Source organism: Eschscholzia californica, unplaced genomic scaffold (assembly GCF_041429995.1).
Source record: "Eschscholzia californica isolate CP2 unplaced genomic scaffold, dmEscCali1.0.p SCAF_1, whole genome shotgun sequence".
NCBI lineage: Eukaryota > Viridiplantae > Streptophyta > Magnoliopsida > Ranunculales > Papaveraceae > Eschscholzia > Eschscholzia californica.
Window position 1 is genome coordinate 35460233 of NW_028238198.1, and position 21515 is coordinate 35481747.

The window sequence follows — 21515 nt, forward strand, 5'->3', positions numbered from 1 at the left end:
TAAATTTCGTAGTTTATTGTTATTAACTAATGATGATAAGTTGTTGCAGCTTGGTCAGGATCCGATTTTAAATATACAAGATCTACTGTATAAAGGAGATGAAGAAAATGAAACTTGGTTTAAATACACTTATCTCATGTGGTTTTGGTGGAAGCAAAGGAACGATCTTCATTTTTGTAAGAGAAACACCGATTGAAGCGTCTCTGGAGGCAAACGATGGACGAAATCAAGAGAAACCCTAACCTATCACTTACTTTGTTTTCGAATGTTGATTCACAGGAAAAAGCATGGCAACCCCCAACATCTGGTCGATTAAAGATAAATGTTCATGGAGCTTTTCGTCAACAAGGAGCTTTAGCGGCTGCTATTTTTATGGACAGTAGGGGAGAGATTCTTGATTCAATTTCAGAGATATTCTCGTCTGTTTCAGCTCTTCATAGTGAGACCAAGGGCTTCTTGCTAGGGTTTCAATTAGCTGCAATTCACAACTTATATGAGTTCGAGCTAGAGGGAGATTCGAGGGTTCTCTTTACCTTACTAACGGACGGTCAGATTTCACCACCCTGATGATTAAGGAATGAAATAAAATTATTGCGTGGCAAAGTGTTTGATCTTAAAGTAACAGTCGTGCACTGTGGGATGAATGCGAATACGGCGCCCCATAATTTAGCTTCTGATGCTTTGGCCCCTATGGGTTAACAAAGTTTATTGTATTTGTTGGTATTTCACTTTAGTCCTTTGTTTTTCCATGTATTGGACTTGGTGCTTTGATTTATGGAATCACTCATTAAAAAAAAAAGAGATATCATCTCTAATGCAATACTCAATCTTAGAGCATCTCCAATGCAAAACTAAAAATTTTTTCTATTTATCCTATGTGTCAAGTTCCAATTGAGATTCTCACTCCTAAGTGGCGAAAAGAGATCCTAAATTTTTTTGTGTCTCCAATGCAAAATCTAACTTATCTTAATTACTTATGTGGCATAGTTATTTTTGTAAATAAATAATTAGTTATTTAGAAAATATAGAAGACTCAATTTCTATTGGTTAAAAATCAAATATTGATGAGTTGGACAATTAGAGATATCTCAAGATGACACTCTAGAAAGGCCCCTCTAGAAATAGAGTGTCCTCTTTAGATAGACATTTCACCCTTGACACGTCATCTTAGAGACCCAAATAGAGTGTTGCATTGGAGAGAATTTTAAGAAAAAACTTTAAAAATCATATGTGGCACTCACGGATTCTAAGATTGAGTGTTGCATTGGAGATGCTCTTAGAAATAAATGCCACGAAAGAATTTCAGAATTTTTTCTTAAAACTTTCTTCAATGAAAAACTCAATTTATTTTATATATCTAAAATGATGTGACAATAGTTAAATAGAATTATCTCAAATGATATCTCCAATTATCTAACTCACCATCTTTAAAACTCGAATCAATAAAAATCAAATCTTAAAATATTTTCAAAATAACAAAACATTTCTTTACAAAAATTATATACTACATAAATAAAGAAAACAACTTTAGAGATTTGCATCAGAGATTTCACAAAAAAAATGAAAGACCTCTATTTTACTACATATATGTGAAAATCTCAATAAAAACTTGACTCATTAGACTAATAAAGTAGCATCTATTAAGCTTTGCATTGAAGATACTCTTAAAATAGGGTCTAGGGCGCCTTTTAGGCCTTCCCAAGTGCGAGATACAGGCATAGGAAGAAGAATAAAGAAGTGCAAGTCCACTATAATCTTCCCCGTACAAGCGCACCTACCTACTTACCAAGTCGTCGTCGGCTTCTTTTTTTCTTTTTAATGTAAAATAATAGGGGCATCTCTTTCTCTCTCTCTATCTATCTATATGTTCGACTAATTCTGTTTTAATTAGGTACTGAATTTCAGACCGAATTCCAATAGTCCACCGACACTACGGCACCAAGAAATTTCAACTCTCAACTTCTATTACTAGTACTTCACATTCATCCAAAATATAGGGTTTCCGGAGTCTTTGATTACCAAGTTTGATCGGTTCATATTAGTTAGGGTTTCCTTTAATTTCGACATTCGGAATCCGTAGATCTCTGAAACTAACTGAATACTAGCAATTTTCCTAGGACTTTTCTTTGAGTGTTAATTGATATGATGTAGGTTGAGAGAAGTATAGGGTTGGTTGACTGAAACCTGGTTTTTCTGGTTCAATATTCTTGTTTATGTTCTCGTGTAGAGAGAGAAAGAGGATGCCGCCATATTCGTCTTCGTCTTCCAACTTTACTTCAAGTAATGGCACCGTTAATTACATAGAACATCATGTATCTAACATGGATACTCTTGCTGGTGTTGCAATCAAATATGGTGTTGAGGTATGATTTCTATCATCTCTGTGAGTTGTGGTGTTTGGTTTGATTTTTATATTATTATATTGTCATCCCCATTCTGACATTAGGGTCCACTTCCATTTTCTGGTATCTCATTTACAATTACTTAAAAAGTTCTGATTTTGATTCATAAATACAGATTTTTTTTAGAGGAGAGTTCTCTCTTCAGAAAGTTATATATAATAGGGATTTGTGCTCAGGGTAATCAACTTAGAAAAGGGGGAAGTTTTATTTGTACAAAGAAAGAAAGAAATGATTCTTGTGAACATTTACTTTTTCCCTTTTTCGATTTCTCATTGGTTTGACTTCTAGTTGTGGGATTAGGTAAACTCAGTGAAATTCAGTCTTATCTCCTGCTATTTTTTAAAATTTTATGCCTGATTTCATGAACTCTGATTCTTTTGACTGATATGCTAGTCCTTAAAAGGGAAATTTACATATCGATCGCTCTACGATTGATGACAATGATTGAACTTGTGTAAGACCTGCTGCTAAGAGCCTAAGAGTTCTTTGCTGCAATGCGAAAGATCAGAGGAAAACCCTTCTCTATTTTCCTCTGTCATTGATCTGGGAATCTAAATTAACCAACTTGAATAATACATTTGACTGATTTAGTTCTGTGTTTTTGAAGCCTTTATGGTTTTCTAGTTTCATATTACGTTTTCCCTCAAATCTTGTTACTCTAATTAGTATCTTGATAGTTTTGTAGAGAAAAAAAAGGTTTACACAATATTGTGTGTATGTTGGCAGAATCATTCATTTCCTTTTGGTTGTAAAACATGGAAATGGTTGATGTTCTTACTTGGCATGTATTTCTTTTTTATCATTCGTTAGGTTGCAGACATTAAAAGGATGAATGGGTTGGTCAGCGATCTTCAGATGTTCGCTCTCAAGTCACTACGGATACCTTTACCAGGAAGGCATCCTCCATCTTCCAATCTCTCAAATGGTACAGCTACTCCTAAGTAAGTAATACTCATGCTTTTTTTTTTATTCAAAAGGGTCTCTGTGATAGTATTGTTCTTATTCATTTCTGAAATCAATGATAGGTAGTCAGGACTTCCCTTGACCTCCCTGAACACTTGTACCTTCCAAACCTTTTTACGTTGTGAAGTACTTTATTGTAATCCAACAGTGTGATCAAAACAGCATTCTCTCAGATTGCTAGAGCGTAATCAATTAGTCAAACCCCTGTTCTATGTGATAGCATAATCACATAATGACCTTATTTAGCAACTTATCCTAATGAGCTTGATCTCTTCTAATTGTCTGTTCATGTTACATGTGCTTATAAATGTAGTATCTTAGACCCTACTATAAGCTTGACTAGTCAAAAGTCTAAACTTTCATCTAAATGTTACCCCCCTCTCCATCTGATCAGGGTATCAGATTGTCGTATTGATGAGTTATGAGTCATATCCCTACTCCTGTTCTTTACTGTTTTGCTCTAGAAGCCCCTAAGGACCATGGATTGGAATTAGTAACTATTAGTATCATAAAAACGGAGCTCCAATTTTATATCTAATATTCTATTTGATCAGTTCTGGTTTCTTTACCCTTCTTTATTAACTTGGTTTTTTATATTGTTGGCCTTGTTTCTCTTTGAGAGTTCTTCAGTAATCATTTAGCAGATTACCAAGTTTCCATTACTACGTCCATTTTCAAGAATTCTATGTTAATTAGTAATGGTGTAACAAGTATGATGGACTTACCAAAGCATCTTACGCAACTAAAATATCAAGATCTATCCTCATTTTCTGCCTTAACAATTAAACATCCTTAAATTTGACTATATAACACTCCTTCTGGGTGAATCCTAGTCTGAATAGGCATCTTTTCTGGGTCCACAATGTCTTATCATGCTGAAACTTGTTGGCAGAAAAAGAACTGTTGAACGGGCTTCACCCAGGCGAATTCACAGTGAGGTATTAGAATCTCTCCAGTCTCTCGGGCTAAAAGCTGAGCAGCGTAGAGTTACTCCTGCCATGAACAGTTTAAGGGGCTACTATGGGTTGGAAACTCCAAAAGGGAAAAGTCCGGAAGAAGGCAACGAGATGACGGTCTATAAGACAGGCAGATATAGCAACTTCAAAGATGAGATAATACCAAAATCCTTGCGAGAAAATGGTGAACTAGCTACAATTGTGTCGGTTGCAGATTCTATCAGTGGTGAGGTTGAAAAATCAGAGGAAAAGTCTGTACGAAGGCGTCAGAAAGTGGATACTGAAGTGGGTTCTCGCTCTCCTGGGGAAAACAGCGATGGCAGCGAATCAGCTAAAGGTTGGTCTTTGAGGCCCAAATCAGTGGGCCGAAGTTTCGCTGACATTAGTTGGTTGAACCCTATCCCTCTGGGGCTGGGAGAATCTCTTATGGCAAATGGGTTTGTGGGGATGGTCAGGAAATCATCAAGCACGTCTAGCTTACAGGATCAGGAAAGTAATGGCTCGACTTCGATATGGCCAACTTCAAGGTGGAGTTTAAAACCAGACTTGCAGGCTTTTTCAGCTACATCCATTGCTAGACCAATCTTTGATGGATTGCCAAAACCTGTAAATGGTAGGAGGAACAAAGCAGCTCTTGATTAGTAGCAGGTTCCTTGTCAATCTTGTTGCAGTGATATCCATTTTTCCATTCAATACCCGATTAGGCGATTACAGTTACAGAAGAAAATTCTTCTACCGTACTTGGAGTAAGCAAGACTTGGAAGTCATACTGCTTCTCGAGGGAAGCAAGTAAATAAAACAAATAGAAAAAGTGAATTAAGAAAAAACAGAAAAACTAAAATGGGACAATCATTGAAGGCAGTAACTAAAACGGGAGTAAATGAAACTTGATGTTGGTACATGTATTTACATATATAGATGGTGCAGTAAGTCTGAGTACCCATTTCTTGGTTGTGCAGATAGAAGATGCAAAATTGTCAATATCTATAGTATTGTATACAAATTGAGATGTTGGTGAATCTTTTCTAGAGAATTTAAACATTATTCATCTGGTGGGGTGATATATTGCTCAGTTATTATTTATTGTGATCGAACTTTCTTAAAATTTCACGTTTCAGCTTTGTGCAGCCGGGGTTTTGGTCATGAACCCTTGTGTCTGAGAAATGAATGCAGTTACTAGAAATAGAAGTAGTAAATCTGTAATGTGATCCCAGTAATCCCTACACCTTGCATTGGTTTGGGTAAAAATATGATTAGTTGAGATTTATTTCAATCGCAAACTATTTGAAGGACCCAAAGGAGAAAAGATTTTGATAGCTGGGTTGGCTAACGATTTCAGGAGAAAGAGATCGTTGTTGTTTGAAAATACAACAACCGTTTCTTGAGAGAGAAAGTAGATCGGAGTTTTGTTCTCCGGCGAAGGGTCTCCCTTCGCTGGTTGTTCCTCTTTTTTCCTCCCCTCTTCTCTGTTTTATTTGAACTCACATATAAGTATTATGTTAGTCTTACCCTAGTTCCTCTTAGAAGATCAATAGATAAGGCTGAGATTGTAAACCATCCAAACAGTTTCAAGAGATCAAGAGGCATCTGGTTTGTACTAATACTTTTCTACTACTAGTATCTAATAAACCTAGAAGGAGTTCTTTATGCCCTAACCCACAACGGATCTGATTCAATTACACCCAAAGAAAACACATCCAAATTAGACTCTTATTTCTGTATAAATCATTAAATTATACCTTCTGATGTTCTTCCATTTTATTGTTTCAATCATTAAATGGGCTTTTCAATTGTTAATTTAATGGTGATTAGAGAAGGTTACTCCCACTTCTCAAAGGTCTTCTAGTCCTTCCTGACTATTCCATTGATCTGAAGAAGTGTAAGGAACAAACTACAATGGATGGTAATGGAGGCGGCTATCCGGTGAAGAAGATGGTTCGACGGTCTCGGCGACGGTGTTTCGGGTACAACTTTGGTGTTTCCGGCAACATCGGTAGATTTCCGGTGACTTTGGTGGATTTTCAGCGAAAGCGACGGGTTGATAGCGATCCATGGAGTCAAACATTTTCTCAATACTTAATTACTCCGATCTAATGGGTGCAGGCGGTTCTCCGATGATGAAGGCGGTTTTCCGACGACAAAAGCGGTTTTCCGACAACAAAGGTGGTTTTCCGGCGAATGTGATGGGAATGTAAATTAGCTTTCTTCTATGGTATTTTCAGTTATTTTGTTGACCTTTAGGGTCTTTTCATCCGTGATCTTTAGGATCTTTTCATCCTTTTTCTATCTTTTTTCGTCAGTGTCTAGTCCCATTTCTGTCTTATTCATGAGGTACTTTGCATTTAAAGGTATGCAACTCTCATGAAGTTTGAAGAGAGAAATAACAATTATATCCATGTAAACATTGTGATTTTATCACTTATGAATGGAAATCGATTCCCATGGCTTCAAAAAATAGAAAATACAAAAATAAGTTGTTTTTCTTAGGGAATTTAGCGATAGTCCGTCACCACAAATGTCCAATTGGCGATACTTCGCTTTTTAATTAGATATTAGTGATTTTTTTTTTAGTTAATTCCTATATGGCCCCCTACTTTGTGACCAGCTTCCTTTATGGCCCCCTTTTTTTCGTAAATTCAAATATGACCCCCTATTTTCAGGTAAATGTCATTACTACCCTTCCTAATTCTAAATTTAAAACATTAAAACAAAATTATTTCCACCTCACCCCTCTCTCCCTCCACCTCATCTCACCCTACACCTCACCCTTCTCTCTCTCTCTCCAATTCACCTCTCTCTCTCCAACTCACCTCTCTCTCTCTCTCTCCAACTCCCCCTTTCTTCTCCGGTGAGGTGGCCGGCCGAAAAATTTTCCGGCCGGCCACCTTCAAATTTAAAAAAAAAAATCTCTCTCCTCTCTCTCTTTAATTTTTTTTTATTTTTTTTAATCTCTCACCTCTCTCTCTCTAAAACTCCGGCGAAGGGGGTTTCCCTTCGCCGGAGGATCTGTTCACGAACAGATCTGTTCGTGAACAGATCTGCTGTTCACGAACAGCTCTGTTCGTGAACAGAGAGTTGTTCTCTGTTCACGAACAGAGCTGTTCGTGAACAGATCCTCTGGCGAAGGGAAACCCCCTTCGCCGGAGTTTTAGAGAGAGAGAGGTGAGAGATTAAAAAAAAAAATTTAGAGAGAGAGAGGAGAGAGAATTTTTTTTTTTTTTTTAAATTTGAAGGTAGCCGGCCGGAAAATTTTCCGGCCGGCCACCTCACCGGAGAAGAAAGGGGTGAGTTGGAGAGAGAGAGAGGTGAGTTGGAGAGAGAGAGGTGAAGTGGAGAGAGAGAGAGAAGGGTGAGGTGTAGGGTGAGATGAGGTGGAGGGAGAGAGGGGTGAGGTGGAAATAATTTTGTTTTAATGTTTTAAATTTAGAATTAGGAAGGGTAGTAATGACATTTACCTGAAATATGAGGTCATATTTGAATTTACGAAAAAAAGGGGGCCATAAAGGAAGCTGGTCACAAAGTAGGGGGCCATATAGGAATTAACTCTTTTTTTTTTTGCAAATTAAAAGTATGAAAATACCCTTATCTTTATTGTCGTTGGATGCTAGGAGACATACATCCAATTGTCGGTACTATTACAGAGGCGTGAAATATCTTAAGAAAAGATAGTCTATTATCGTTTCAACTTAACTTTACGTCTATATCGGTTATGTCTGAATGACCGTTTTCTGTTTTGCACGTTCGTCTCTGATAACTAATTAGAGAAGGGGCTATTCTGATTTTGAGTAGAACCAGAACTCTGTTCGACGAAACAAATAGAGTGACAATCTAAAATATTGTCAAACTATTTCAAAAAAAGTGCAGAAACTCGGTTTTAGTGAGAAAGTCAGAGAGAGTGAAAACTCGAATAGAACCAGAACAACAATATTTTGTGAATGGCAGGAAAGAAATACTATTCACCATATCACGGGAGATGCTAGAGTGCCCAGTTTTTTGGACATTTTAATGCCCAGCTGATGTGGAATCACTAAAAGACGAGGTATTTTCAAAGTTTGACTACGGTGGAGACCGCTTTTGTTTCTAAATGAGGAAATATGTCACCCTCTAAGTACCAATTTCTAAGTCACTCTATCATTTCCCATCACGCTAGAGTCATTTACAAACATGACAAATAATAATCTAGTAAATATAAAATTACTCCTATATATAGCAGTAAAACAACAGAGCATATATATAAATAAAAACTGTACCTATCGTTTGTGTATTTGATAGAATTAGGGCACTTTAGGTAAGGAGGAGGTTACGAGAAGAGGAACACCATTGATCATATGATCTTTGAAGATTAGGCCAGTCTGAGTTTGTAACAGTGAAGTTCTGAAACCAGTTGGTTAATATTACTTCCTGATCTGATGCTGGTAAGCTTAATATTACTTCATCAATGGCTCTCTCTGTTTCTATTTTCTCAATTCCTGAGAGTACTGGATAAGACACACCATTGTTGGCATATATCAGGAGTGGCAGCCACAGCAGAAGCAATCTGTATCTCACTTCTCTTGGTGTCTTCTCTAACTGATATTTTCCCCTTGCTAGCTCTCCCAACAACACAGCTGCATCACATTATAAAATTTATATCAAACTCAAAACTTTCAAGAAATCTTTTGAGGTTAAAATACATATCCCTACGGAATTACGATATATAAATAATGAAGTGATATAGTAAGTCAACTTGGGTTCAGTGTGGGAGATTACGTACGACTGTAATAACTTACATGCCCGTAATCAAATATTTGAGCCAAAGTTAGATAGTGAAATAAGTCTTTGTATCTAATGCTCGTATCTTCGAACATGTTTAAAATTTGATAAAAGATTGCTTTCAAATCTGAATTTACTAGAAAAGTAAATAAGAAGTCGAATTATATAAGTACAGTAGGCACAAGTTTTAGTCATATTTTAGGCCTTACAAAACAAACAATCGGTATCCGAATCATGGCATACATATACTGACCTGTTATCTTGACAATGAAGCCTTGGACCCTTGGTATCAAAGTGAGAGACATAGGAGCCAGACCAGTAGCAAAACTCCACTGCACTAAAGCTTCATCCGCGGCCGAGCAAACCAGAAGTTTATTTGTTATCCACAACAACTCCTGCGCTAGCTTCTCTGCCACCACCCACTCATCACCATCGCCAAAACCACCATTTCCACCATTGGTCGCTACTATTCGTCTTGCCTTCTTTGACTCATTCGCCCCCGTATCCAGCAAAAAACCACCGATGTTTCCAAAAGAAGGCAATAAGAATCTCTTTAAGCAGAATTTTAATCCTTTTCCTATAAATGAGCCAAGTGGGAAAACATTCATTACTGAAGATGTCCAGTTACTGGTTTCCTCTACCGGCTGGCTGCTGCTCTGGAGTGACTGGTATAACAAGGTCAACGTACGTTCGAAGGCGGATGAAAGTGATGTGCGGTTGATCTGATGAAGTTCATCATTTCCTCCTCTTAAATTTTCGTCTACTATCTTCTCTGCCATTGTTAGTGCAAACTGATACTTCCTTGATGTTGCTGGTATCTCATTTAAGAGTGTGAAAATCTGATCATTAAAATTAAAATATTGATAAGAAATGTTGGGGTAAAAGTCATTTGCATCTCCTCTTATATGATACTAGTCATGAATTCGAGTACTCGTGGAAGTGGTTTATTTCTAAATTTTATCCATGTAACTGTATATACTAATGACAGGAAATTGGACCGAATATCCAATTTTAAACTTTTTTTTAGTTTAAAAGACCACTTATCGTTAAAAACCCAAATTTGTATTTATTTTTGTTACAACCCAAATATTTATACTTTGGTTGGTTAAAAACCAAATATTTTTTACAAAGGCGTTACAAGCTGTTGCAAAGATGTTATTATATTTTCACAACTGACATAAAAACGAAAATATTGTGCCCTCCGTCACGTTGGGGCCGGGGCCCAGGCCGCCCAGGATCCTCACCCACGTTATGAGTGGCATAGGAAAACAAGGGATCCAGGTAAACAATTAAGTGTCAGGTGAAAGATGACACGTGACATTCATGCAAGGCCCCAACTTCAGCTAGGTTAAGAGGCAAAATTCTAATGATTCTAAACATTCCTGATCGAAGTCAAACATTAAATACCCTTTTAGTGATGCGAGTCAGCATATCATAAATTAAATTAAAATCTTTTGTGCAGGTAACACTAATGAATAGTAATTAACTAGAGGTAAATAGTTATCTTACAGAAGAGAGTGCTCTTGTAATGGCTTTGTCTGGTGTTGATCCATCATCACATGAATTCCCATGACCAGATCCTTCATATAATATCATATCCAGTGATGATGATGATGATGGTCCAACAGATGATGATGATGATGAGGATGAGAATCCATGGTTATCAAGAATATATTTAACAGGTGAAGAATTCTTAAGAAGAAGAGAAGTAGGAAAGTAATCCATAAGAACTCTAAGTACCCAAATAGTGAACCATATAATCATCATCTTCATGTATCTGAAATGATCCATTAAACTCCATCTCTGATATTCTCCAGCTCCAGATGATGATAATAAACCAGGAGTATTATTATCATTATTTGCAGATACAACTGAGTAAAGGGATTTAGCAGCTGAGTTAACTGTGGACTTGAATATGTAATTCAATAAAGATGATACTGATATTGAGGATGCCTTACTTAGGTAGTAGTTTTGGTCCATCCTTTCTTCTTCTTTTTGTCTAGGTAATTGGGAGTTTAGGTTTCTCTCTTCTTCAAAGAATGAAAATGAAATACTTTTTGGGGGGTTTTATATTGTAGTAGGAAGTTGGTGGTGTTCTTGGATTTTAGATAGATTTCCATCTTTGCCCTTAGACTCTTTTTAGTTCTATATGTTATTTTAAATTTATTTACAAATAATTTATTGTTTTCATTTTGTAGAGTTATACAGTTTATAAAATATCAATGAACCATGTCACTTATCTGCAGAAGTAAAATGAGATACGTGAATAACGCGACATATCAAGAATACGAAAGTTCGACGATCAACAAAAATTGAAGATACTCCCTTGTCCATACCCTAAGATCAAACTATAGCATGCCAAGACGCAAAAGATCCTCGACTGTGATTATTATCAAAGTGATTTTCACTCTTCCGCTTCTTGATTTTTTTTTTTGTTGAAGAGAAAAACAAGAAAACTAAGAACAACATAAAATTAACTCTTGCAGATTGTGACATGTTCTTTTTTGCCCGTGTTTCCTGCTCCATTTGGCTAGAGAGTCAACCAACTTATTATTTTACCTCGAAGTGTAGGAGAAGATGATGTTGGTGAATTTTTCTTTGAGCTGCAGTATGTCATCAATAATCTTGATTGATTGTCATTGAACCGAGATACTTGAGTCGTGAAGGTGCCTAATCACATTAAGGTTGTCACTTTCTAAGTGGAGGTGCTCGATCTTTAATTCGTTTGCTCAGAGCATCACACCGGGTATGGCAAAGCATTCACATTCTTCTGGATTTTGCCCTCTGACTGATTCTGATAAGGTCATAACGAAGTGTGCTGATTCATCGTGCATAACACAACCGATGCCAGCCATTTCTGTCACTTCCGTGAATGACGTATGAACATTAATTTTGAGGAAGGTAGACATTGGTGGAGGCCACTTCGATTGATTCTTCTGCTTGTCCAAATTGGTTGAACATGTCGTAAGCTTAGTTAGAGCTGCTTTGATTCTATTAATAACTTGCATTGGGGTTTGAGATTGCCCCGAAATGTTTAGTTGGAGTTGCTTCTGAATTTGAGATACAAGTTCATATTCCTTAAAGTATATTGAATATACTTAAAAATAACATGAAATTTGGATGGTCGGTTAAACATTTTGCTTCTTGGTGAAGTTTAACGTAAAGGGTATTATCGTGAATATAGTTTCCACCATTCATTTTATTGATGTCATCATTTACATTTTTGGCATATCTGTTCATCTTTTTCGTGTCGGTCTGCTAAAAAGCAGAATGTGGTGCGGCTTTCTTCTTTAACCGCCACAAAGGAATGAAGGATATGGGGGCATCTGGTCTGGTGTGCAGATACTTCACACAATGAGTCCTGGTCAATTTATATGGAGGCTGTCCAGCCAGGCTTGAAGAGCAGCCCAGATCCGGGAAACAACTCGGGCCAACGTTACCCTTTGTCTGTACAGACCATGTCAGGCCGCCTTAAACGGCCCGAGGTTGGATTGATCCGGCCCGATAAACGGCCATATACCAATCTATCCTCTCGAGTTACCCTATGATCTTGTCACCTTCTTAGGTGGTTTAGTAAGGGTAATTCTATAGGTGAGGAGATTATTAATCCTCGCACTCCTTTTGACACTTGTAAAATTTGGCTCAGAGAGAGCGCTTAGACTAATATTATGTGGCACATGTAGAACTACCCTATTGTTATAGTTTTTTTTTTTCTGAAACGCTATTGTTAAAAGTGTCCCCGGACGGTGTTGTTAGTGCCCCCACTAATTCGACAATATAAAATCAATAAATTCGGGTCAAATTTTATAAAAATATTGAGTTGATGGTCTACAGAATTCAACTTGTGAGTTGAAATCGGTGGACTAAAGCCGATTATTTATTAATAAATTCGATTCAAGGTCCACCAAGTTCAGCTTTAATAATCCGGAAGTGATGAAATTGATGGACTAGAGGTGAAATCTATAACAAAGTTCAAACGAAGTCAACTGATTTTAGTTGTATTTGTAACACAAATTTTGCCAATGACAATCACGATTCGCAAGTTCTCCAACTCCTTATAATCTGTTTTCTGCTAAGAAGTGAGGCGGAACTCGTGCTGAGTCAGATATTAGGCAGCCTTGACCAATAAAGAAGTCAACTGATTGACTTGTGCAACACGTGCAAGAAAACTGAATACACACGAGCGAGATTTTAATAGGACCTACAAAGCTCTGTCACCTGAGACTTGGAGAAGGAGTTGGACACGAGTCACCTGGGCACCTTGAACTCTGTCACAACTTGAAGGGAAACAAAAGGGTGGACCCAACTTAGCTCTACTACCTAAGCCTAGAACAGGAGGTCTACAAAATGAAGCTCAAAACCTTGAGCTTTACTATGGCCGAGACATATAATGGTTATGTGAAAAGATTATAGTGTCGGATATCCACATCTCATATCTGAAGATACCATTATACGACCATGATTAGAAAGATTTTATTACTGGCCTTACCACGTGCCCTTTAGTAAGCCTGTGCCTTACCACCAACATGCAAATCTATTTAAACATCACATGTTTGCCTTAAAAAAGATCTGTTCTTTAACCTTTGATTTCTCATTGACACTCAGGGTGCAACACTAAACCGACTTAAGTGTTGGAGAGTCTTTTGCAGGCAGTGGCGTATCCAAAATTTACTTTGAGGGGGGGTCTAAAAAATTCTCTGTCAAAAATTGCAGTCACAGAAATTTAAACAAATAATAATATTTTATTGATAAAATTAATAACCACAAATAATTGATATCAAGAGGTTGAAAAACTTAATATTTTAGACATGTTTCATACTTCTATAATCCATACATTCATAATTCACCTTTACGAGTTTTAAATGCTTGGAGATTCTTCGTAATTATCTTGTTATCAATCTTGATAGATATATCATTTTCAATGTGTTCGAGCATGCTATTACTCAACCATTCATCACTCATCCAATTGCGTAGTTGACTTTTAATGATGTTCATTGCTGAAAATGATCTATCAACTGTAGCGGTTGTCACAGGTAACACCAGTGTCAAAGTCAAAAGCAAATAGACTAATTTATATACTTCATGCCTTCTCGTCTCAACCATTTTCTTTAGCAAGGTCACTGATTCCATCTAACTGGGAGAAGTCGTTATTCAAATGCACATCGACAATGTAATTTTCAAGTTGATCACCAAGTCGCATGACGTCAAATGAATTGAAATCATTTGGATAAATTTCAGCAAGACACATCAATTTGTTCTTGTCAAAAAGAGAGAATGAATTCGATAGACTTAAAGAAGCAATGCACAAAAGCAACTCTCTGTTGGATTCAGTGAAACGTGCATTCAGCTCCTGAAGTTGCATATCTATAATAATGCAAAATACCTCAACTCGATAATGATGAAGAATTGTTATTTTTTGTAATAAACGTCTTTTCCGCCCTCGAGTTATAAAGTTAGCATCCATATCATTATATATCTATGACATACTCTTTCTAAAATCAGAAAATCCTAAAATCGGCTAGGAAAATTCGGTCAATTTTAGAAACCTTAAAAACCCAAACTAATTCACCACAAAAAAAAATTCTGAGAATTGAACCACCGACCCCAAGTATATACCCCCCCCCCCTGATTTTGCCTTAAGATCTTACCAATTTGCCAAGAATCAAGTGATGTTTAAGTATACACGGAATTATCTTCTTTACTGCTTCCTCCTTCCAACAAAAGGAAGATAAAAATATTTATGCTTGAACTCAAACCCACGAAAACTAGAGTGGTAACATCATTCTTCATCCGTTGAGCCACCAACGATTTTGATTATTATTGGCAACCTACATCGACTTAGACAATTACAATATATATTTTTTTAATCAAGTGTCGTATATTAAATCATACAAATTGAGGGGGGTCTATAGACCCCCCTAGACCCATGATGAATCCGTGATGCAGCGGAAAACTAATAAAAAGCCTTAGAACTCCGTCTAAAGACTATAGAACCGAAACTATAAGAAGAATACTAAAATATTGAATTTTATAGATTGAATTGAATGAATAAAACAACTCCTAGATCCCCCTATATAGACTTAGGGTTCCCTTAACCTAATCAAACTCAAATAACAATTTCTAATAAATAAAATACTACTTTCTTAAACCTAATTAAATTCTAATAACAACTTCTAAATAAATAAAATAGTAAATCTAAAACTTAGGTTTCCTGAAAATATAAAACTGCTAAAAATAATAATTCTCTACGAACAAAAATATTATACTACTAAAATAACTAGATTTTAAGATATCCAAGATACTTGGAATATCTAATGAAAATCTCCCTGCATCAGTCTCCTCCACTTCAAAGAAACTCGCCCCGAGTTTACTAATTGTTTGGAAGGTTATCTTGAATGGTACACCCTTGAGATAACTTTTTCGTGAATTGTGCATGGGAATCACCAAACTTTTAGATTGGACCGAAGACTTCATCAAGTCACAAAAAATTTTCTGACTATAATTGTGATGTGATTCAAACTCCCTTTTCTCCCGAAAAACAAACTTGTGAAGGTCATGAATACGGAGATTGAAAATTACTAACTTTGATGAAGAACTTCCGATAAAATTCCAAACCACTCCATGTGAAACAACTTGAGATTCACAAAATACTGAAAATGGATCTTCGTATGGAGGAACTTTAATTGGACTAATGTCTAACTTGTTAAGTTTCTCACCTTTTGATTCAACTTCCTTTGAATCAATTTTCTGAACCACTTCAATTTCTTGAACAACTTCTTTAGAAACAAATCCCTCATCGTGTAAATTGATATTATGAGATTTTTCCGTGAACACAATAACGTCGGATTTTGCTTCATGAATAATATTATTTAAATTTTCTATAGTCACAATTTGTGGTGGTTATTCTCTAAGGGAGTTGTTTTTATCTTTTTTATGTTTAAGCGAGGTTGTTCTTCCCTTCGAAATCCAAAGTTCCTACATTCCCACTCCCGAGCTTCAATTTTTAGGGCTAAGTTGTACGCAGCTTGAATAGTCCATACTGTAACTATCCCCACCTTTTCTCGCAGACTAAATTTTATTCCGCTTAGAAACCGATTTGCAACAACATCTTCATATTCTGCAATGTTTTCTATATTGTTTCTTTGAACCAATCTTGAAAACTCCTCATAGTACTCACTCACTGAATGCAACCCTTGCCTGTAGTTTTGGTATATCTTGAACAAGTGTTGTTGATAATTAGGAGGTAAGAACCTCTCTCAGGTTCTCTTTCATAGATGGCCAACTCTAGATGGGTGCCTTTCGTTGTCTCGTTCTTAGATGTTGTAATTGATCCCACCAATCTGCAACACTCCCTTTAAATCTACAAGCAATAATTGTAACTATCTTCTCATTGAGAATCGTAGTAGACATATTGACTTGTCGCTCGACCTCGTGTAGCCAATCAAGGAACTCTTCGATCGACAAATAGCCATTGAAGAATGGTATCGCTGTCTTGATTCTGTATTCATCATAATCTCTACGCCGGTATATGTGATTAGGATAATATTTACCTGTGTTTTCTTGGTTGACAACATATTGTTGAAGTGGTTGTGTTCTGCCTTCGTTTCCATTAACAACTTGGTTGTGGGTGAATCCCTCAACACGTTGTTAATAAGTTGCCTAGGGTTTGTGTTCTAATGTCTTTGTTAATAGGTTGCCTAGGGTTTGTATTGACATTCAGGTTGTTAATCATCTCTCCCACTTGGACTAGTTGATGACTCAAACCGTCAATTTTTGCCCATATAGCATTATTACCTCGTTCACCGTCGAGGGTTGTATTTCTAGCCTTGTCTTCTGTCATAAAGCCAGGAGAAACCTCGCTTTGATACCAACTGACGCATTAGAAAACTAATAAAAAGCTTTAGAACTCCGTCTAAAGACATTAGAACCGAAACTATAAGAAGAATACTAAAATACTGAATTTTATTGATTGAACTGAATGAATAAAACAACTCCTAGATCCACCCTTATATAAACTTAGGCTTAACCTAATCAAATTCTAATAACAACTTCTAAATAAATAAAATACTAAATCTAAAACTTAAAAGGTTTCTTAAAAATATAAAACTGCTAAAAATAATAATTCTCTAGTAACAAAAATATTATACTACTAAAATAACTAGATTTTAAGATATCCAAGATACTTGGAATATCCCATGAAAATCTCCCTGCATCAATCCTCCACTGTTTGTAGGTATACCTCCCCATAGGGATAACGATAGCGAAAAGGTAGGCAATCGAATCAGAAGTAGCAAGAATGATAAATCCAGAGATATTCGGGAAAAATTCGAGAAATCAGAAACCGTCTTCATAACGTCCAATTCAGTCAAACTAAAAGACAGTTGAACTCACATGCAGACAAGTTAGCAAAATGGGCTCGAAAGGAAAATAAAACCAAGATGTGGAAGAATGTATCTTATCTTTTTGTAGACAAGTATTGTAATAATGTTTTAGTTAATTAATGTTATGAATAGTTTCAACAAAAAAAAAGTATATGGATATACCACTTGGCTGTAAAAGATACACGTATCCTTGTTAATAGTTTCTTAAAGAGGTGTTAATTCTACATGGGTTTTCACATTAAGTTAGAGTATTGAACCAAACATGCAAAGGATTCTCTGCTCCACCTCATGCGAAATCAGGTATCATTCTCACCGATTTATTACAGATCGAGCAACCTCATCCTCTGAGCTACATCAAGAGACTTGGACACCACCACCAACGGGATGAATAAAGATAAACGTAGATGGGGGTTTTACTAATGAAAGGGGATCGGCGGCAGCAGTAGCTCGATCTTCTAATGGTGATATTATCAACTCTTTAACGAGGATTTTTCCTCCCGTCTCAGCTCTACATAGTGAGATTCAAGCGGTGGTATTAGGTTTAGAATTAGGGCATCAAATTGGAGAATTTGGCTTTATAATCGAAAGTGACTCTGCCTTAACCGTTGGATTCCTATCAACAGATCTTGACCATTGTCCATGGCGTCTGCTGAGAACTATTGAAGATACAAGTGCTCGGATAAGAGAAATGGAGGTTACAATTACCCACGTTTCAAGAGGCGCAAATCAACTAGCGCATAATCTTGCTACTCAATACTAATACTGACTTGGTCAGTCTGTCCTTTGTAGTTAATTTTAAAATATTTTACCAGCTTTCTTACCTTGGTTGTAATTGACTGGTTTATATTATCTCGTGGACTGTTCTCAAAAAAAAAAAGAGTATCTGCAATGCATAGGATTTTAAGAATTTCTTTTAAGAAATTATTTTCAGTACAAAATTCGATTTTTATCTCAAAAAATGAGGTGGCACTATTTTAAATCGAGATGTATCAAGATATCTCCAACTCATCACCATTTTACATTTTTCAAGTTATATTTTGTATGGTTAAAAATCAAATATTTGTGAGTATTATTTTTAGTTAAATACCTAACTATTTGCATTTTGTTTGATTGAAAATTCAATACTTTTTGCAACTCCCAAACAGTTTCACTTATTTTGCAAGCAGTGACAAATCTTTTACAAACAGTTGGATACCTCTTGCAAATTACGAAAATACTTCGAGAACTGAAGACTAGAAACCATTGAATAATCTTTTTTTTCACCAAAACAAAAAATGTATATAGAGTTTTGACCAAATTTACCCACAAATAAGCAAAACAATTTCAGAGATTTGCGTTGGAGACATGCACAAATTTAAAGATCTCTATTTTGCTACCTAAAAATGAGAATCTCAATTGAGATGTGACACATAAATCTAATGGGGAATTTCTTTTTTTAATTTTGCATTAGAGATTGCTCTTAGATTTTATCTTTTTAATCATTACTTACAATTAAAATGTTAGAAAATAGAGAAGTTTCTACATATGATCTCTCATTTGCTTAATAAGATAAAGCCAATGAAAAAACAAATCACTTTATTTAGTTTTACAACAAACAATTATTCTTAGTGACATGTTTTAAAATTTTAAGGCTTTGAAGTGGTTACACTAGTCTTATTTTTTCAGGGTGATAACACAATCATTAGTGAAGGAAAGCAAACTATTTTTCTTTTTCATTGATTACAACAAGTAAGAAAGACAATCTAAAGATTGAGTTCTCAATTAACATAAACTAACTCATCAAAAGAATGAAACAACGAGGAATTGAACTACAATTTTCTTTCCTTTTCCCTTCTCTGAGTACTTATTTTTTTTCCGCGTTCTTCGAGTGTGAGGTGCAACAGTTATTATCAAATCCTTAATTAGTACCTTAAAGATTTGTAATGAATCAGTTGAGTTTACCAAAACAAGTACAACATAATCATGAAGAATTTCTTGCAGGTTTATTTTTTCATAACTGATGAGTATTCCAATGCTTATGCTTTTGATGAGCTGGGGCGGTGACCGATACAGGCGTCTTCTGGGATGTACTTACCCCAGAACCAATGTTTCTTCCACACATTGTTCATCTCTTCGATTGGTACGTTCTTAGTCTCAGGCAAGAAGAAGTAGATAAAGATTGTCATCAGGAAAACGAACCCGCCGAAGAAGAAGAAGAGACCAAACTTCATGTGGCAAAGCATGGCAAGGAAAAGTTGGGCAATGATGAAAGTGAAAAACATGTTCACTGATACATTAATGGACTGTCCTGCTGATCTGATCTCAAGAGGGAAAATCTCACTTGGTACTAACCAACCCAATGGCCCCCATGACCAGGCGAATGCCGCTACATAGGTACAGATCAAGAACAAGAGTAAATAGGAGGATGATTTTGATATGGATCCCACACCCGCTACTCCAAATTTTTGGCCGAGAATGACTCCAACAAGAATCTGTAGTATAAAACCACAATGTTCTTAGTATATATATATATATATATATATATATATATATATATATTGGAAGAGTTACTACATATTTAATTCCGTAGATATGTTAAAGAATATTTACCTGACAGATGAACATCTGGGTGCCACCTTCAAGGAACAAGGCTCTTCGGCCAAGCTTATCAACCGAGGCAATAGAAATTAAAGTGGCAAACATGTTAACGACACCGGTAATAACAGCTGACATGAGCGCAGCGTCATCCCCAAACCCAATAGTCTTAAATAGGACTGGAGCATAGAACATAATGACATTGATACCAGTGAGCTGCTGGAAGAATGGAATTGCAATTGACATAACAAGCTGAGGCCTGTATTTTGGCTGCAAAATGTTCCTCCATGGATGTTGCACCTGCTTCGATGTCTCACTCGCCTCTATAAGGTCTTGAAATTCTGCCTCGACATCGTCTTCGCCACGAATCTTCTGCAACATAACCCTAGCCTTCTCTTGGTGCCCTCTCTCAATGAGGGAGTTGGGTGTATCAGGAAGGAAGATGGCACCGACAGTCATGATGATAGCAGGTACGGCTGCCAGACCCAGTGAAACTCTCCAACCATTTCCTCCCTCCATTTTGTTGGTCCCATAGTTCACGAGATTTGCTACCAATATACCAATAGTAATGGCCAATTGGAAGCCCATGTTGAGTGCTCCCCTTAGCTTTGCAGGTGCCATTTCCGACAGATAGACAGGGACAGACTGATTCGCATATCCAATGCCGACACCAAGTAGTATACGACCGAGGATTAACATTGCTACATTGACCGCAAACCCGTTCAGAGCAGCACCTGCCAAGAAAATGATTCCTCCTACCAACATAGAAATTTTCCTGCCAAAAACTCTTGTTGTGGCAGATGCAAAAAATGAAGCAACCAAAGCTGCAATATACAAAGAAGAAGTGAAACTTGTTAACAACTCGCTATCGAATTTGCAATACTGATTTTCATGACCAGTTGCATCGTGCATCTTTTTGTAGACTGATGGGAAGAACTTGACCAAGAAGACATCCATGGATGTTACTCCTCCTGAAACTCCAAGATCATAACCAAAAATTAGACCACCAGTGGCAGCTACCAGACATGTCATGAGCACAAACAAGGTGACTTTTCCACCGTAATCCTTGGTCGGTCCATGAGAAACAACGCCGCCTCCTGCCATTTTCTCTCAGTCTGAAGAAGAAAATAAAAAAACTTAGGATCGACAAAGAGCGAAACCCTCCTTTCAAATCCCAAGTAATTGTTTTTTTTTTTTTGCTTGTGGATCTTGAAATTATACTTTTATTTCTGATACAGAGAAGTGAGGATGAGTTTAACATTTAATTACTAGGTTCTTAAATAACAAAAAGTTTTGATGTTAAAAATAGTAGTAATTTGATCTGTTCCTTCATGTTTGGATCACGAAACTATTTTTGGATGATTCGGTTTTGATCATCTTAATCACATTTTAAATTCCAGCTGTTGGATTAGTAGATTTTGAAATCATTCTTAATCTAACTTCTTTAATTAGTTTAGTTGTTAAATGCTATGTTTCTATTTTTGGTA

General features: G+C 36.4%; 3 protein-coding genes across 4 annotated transcripts; 1 reads left to right on the plus strand and 2 right to left on the minus strand.

The window, feature by feature from the left end:
• Positions 1 to 1655: 1655 nt before the first annotated feature.
• On the plus strand, positions 1656 to 5404 carry LOC147566405 (uncharacterized). 2 transcript variants are annotated; one of them, XM_086652911.1, is made up of 4 exons: positions 1656 to 1820; positions 2228 to 2363; positions 3213 to 3343; positions 4258 to 5404. In XM_086652911.1, the coding sequence occupies exons 2-4, from the start codon at positions 2241 to 2243 to the stop codon at positions 4961 to 4963; spliced, it is 960 nt and encodes a 319-aa protein (XP_086509037.1). In that variant the 5' UTR covers positions 1656 to 1820; positions 2228 to 2240; the 3' UTR covers positions 4964 to 5404. The 2 variants fall into 2 exon arrangements, with proteins under 2 accessions (XP_086509037.1, XP_086509036.1); XM_086652910.1 differs by lacking the exon at positions 1656 to 1820 and having other exon boundaries at positions 1871 to 2363.
• A 2844-nt stretch (positions 5405 to 8248) lies between these two features.
• On the minus strand, positions 8249 to 11101 carry LOC147566406 (uncharacterized). The gene is made up of 4 exons (XM_086668378.1): positions 10583 to 11101; positions 9327 to 9912; positions 8467 to 8928; positions 8249 to 8297 (listed from the first exon to the last, which is right to left on the minus strand). The coding sequence occupies exons 1-3, from the start codon at positions 11051 to 11053 to the stop codon at positions 8606 to 8608; spliced, it is 1380 nt and encodes a 459-aa protein (XP_086524504.1). The 5' UTR covers positions 11054 to 11101; the 3' UTR covers positions 8249 to 8297; positions 8467 to 8605.
• An 8034-nt stretch (positions 11102 to 19135) lies between these two features.
• LOC147566407 (sugar transport protein MST6-like) lies at positions 19136 to 21306 on the minus strand. Its single transcript, XM_086652896.1, has 3 exons — positions 21250 to 21306; positions 20044 to 21164; positions 19136 to 19925 (listed from the first exon to the last, which is right to left on the minus strand). Exons 2-3 carry the CDS (start codon positions 21130 to 21132, stop codon positions 19470 to 19472), a joined length of 1545 nt encoding a protein of 514 aa, XP_086509022.1. The 5' UTR covers positions 21133 to 21164; positions 21250 to 21306; the 3' UTR covers positions 19136 to 19469.
• Positions 21307 to 21515: the final 209 nt, after the last annotated feature.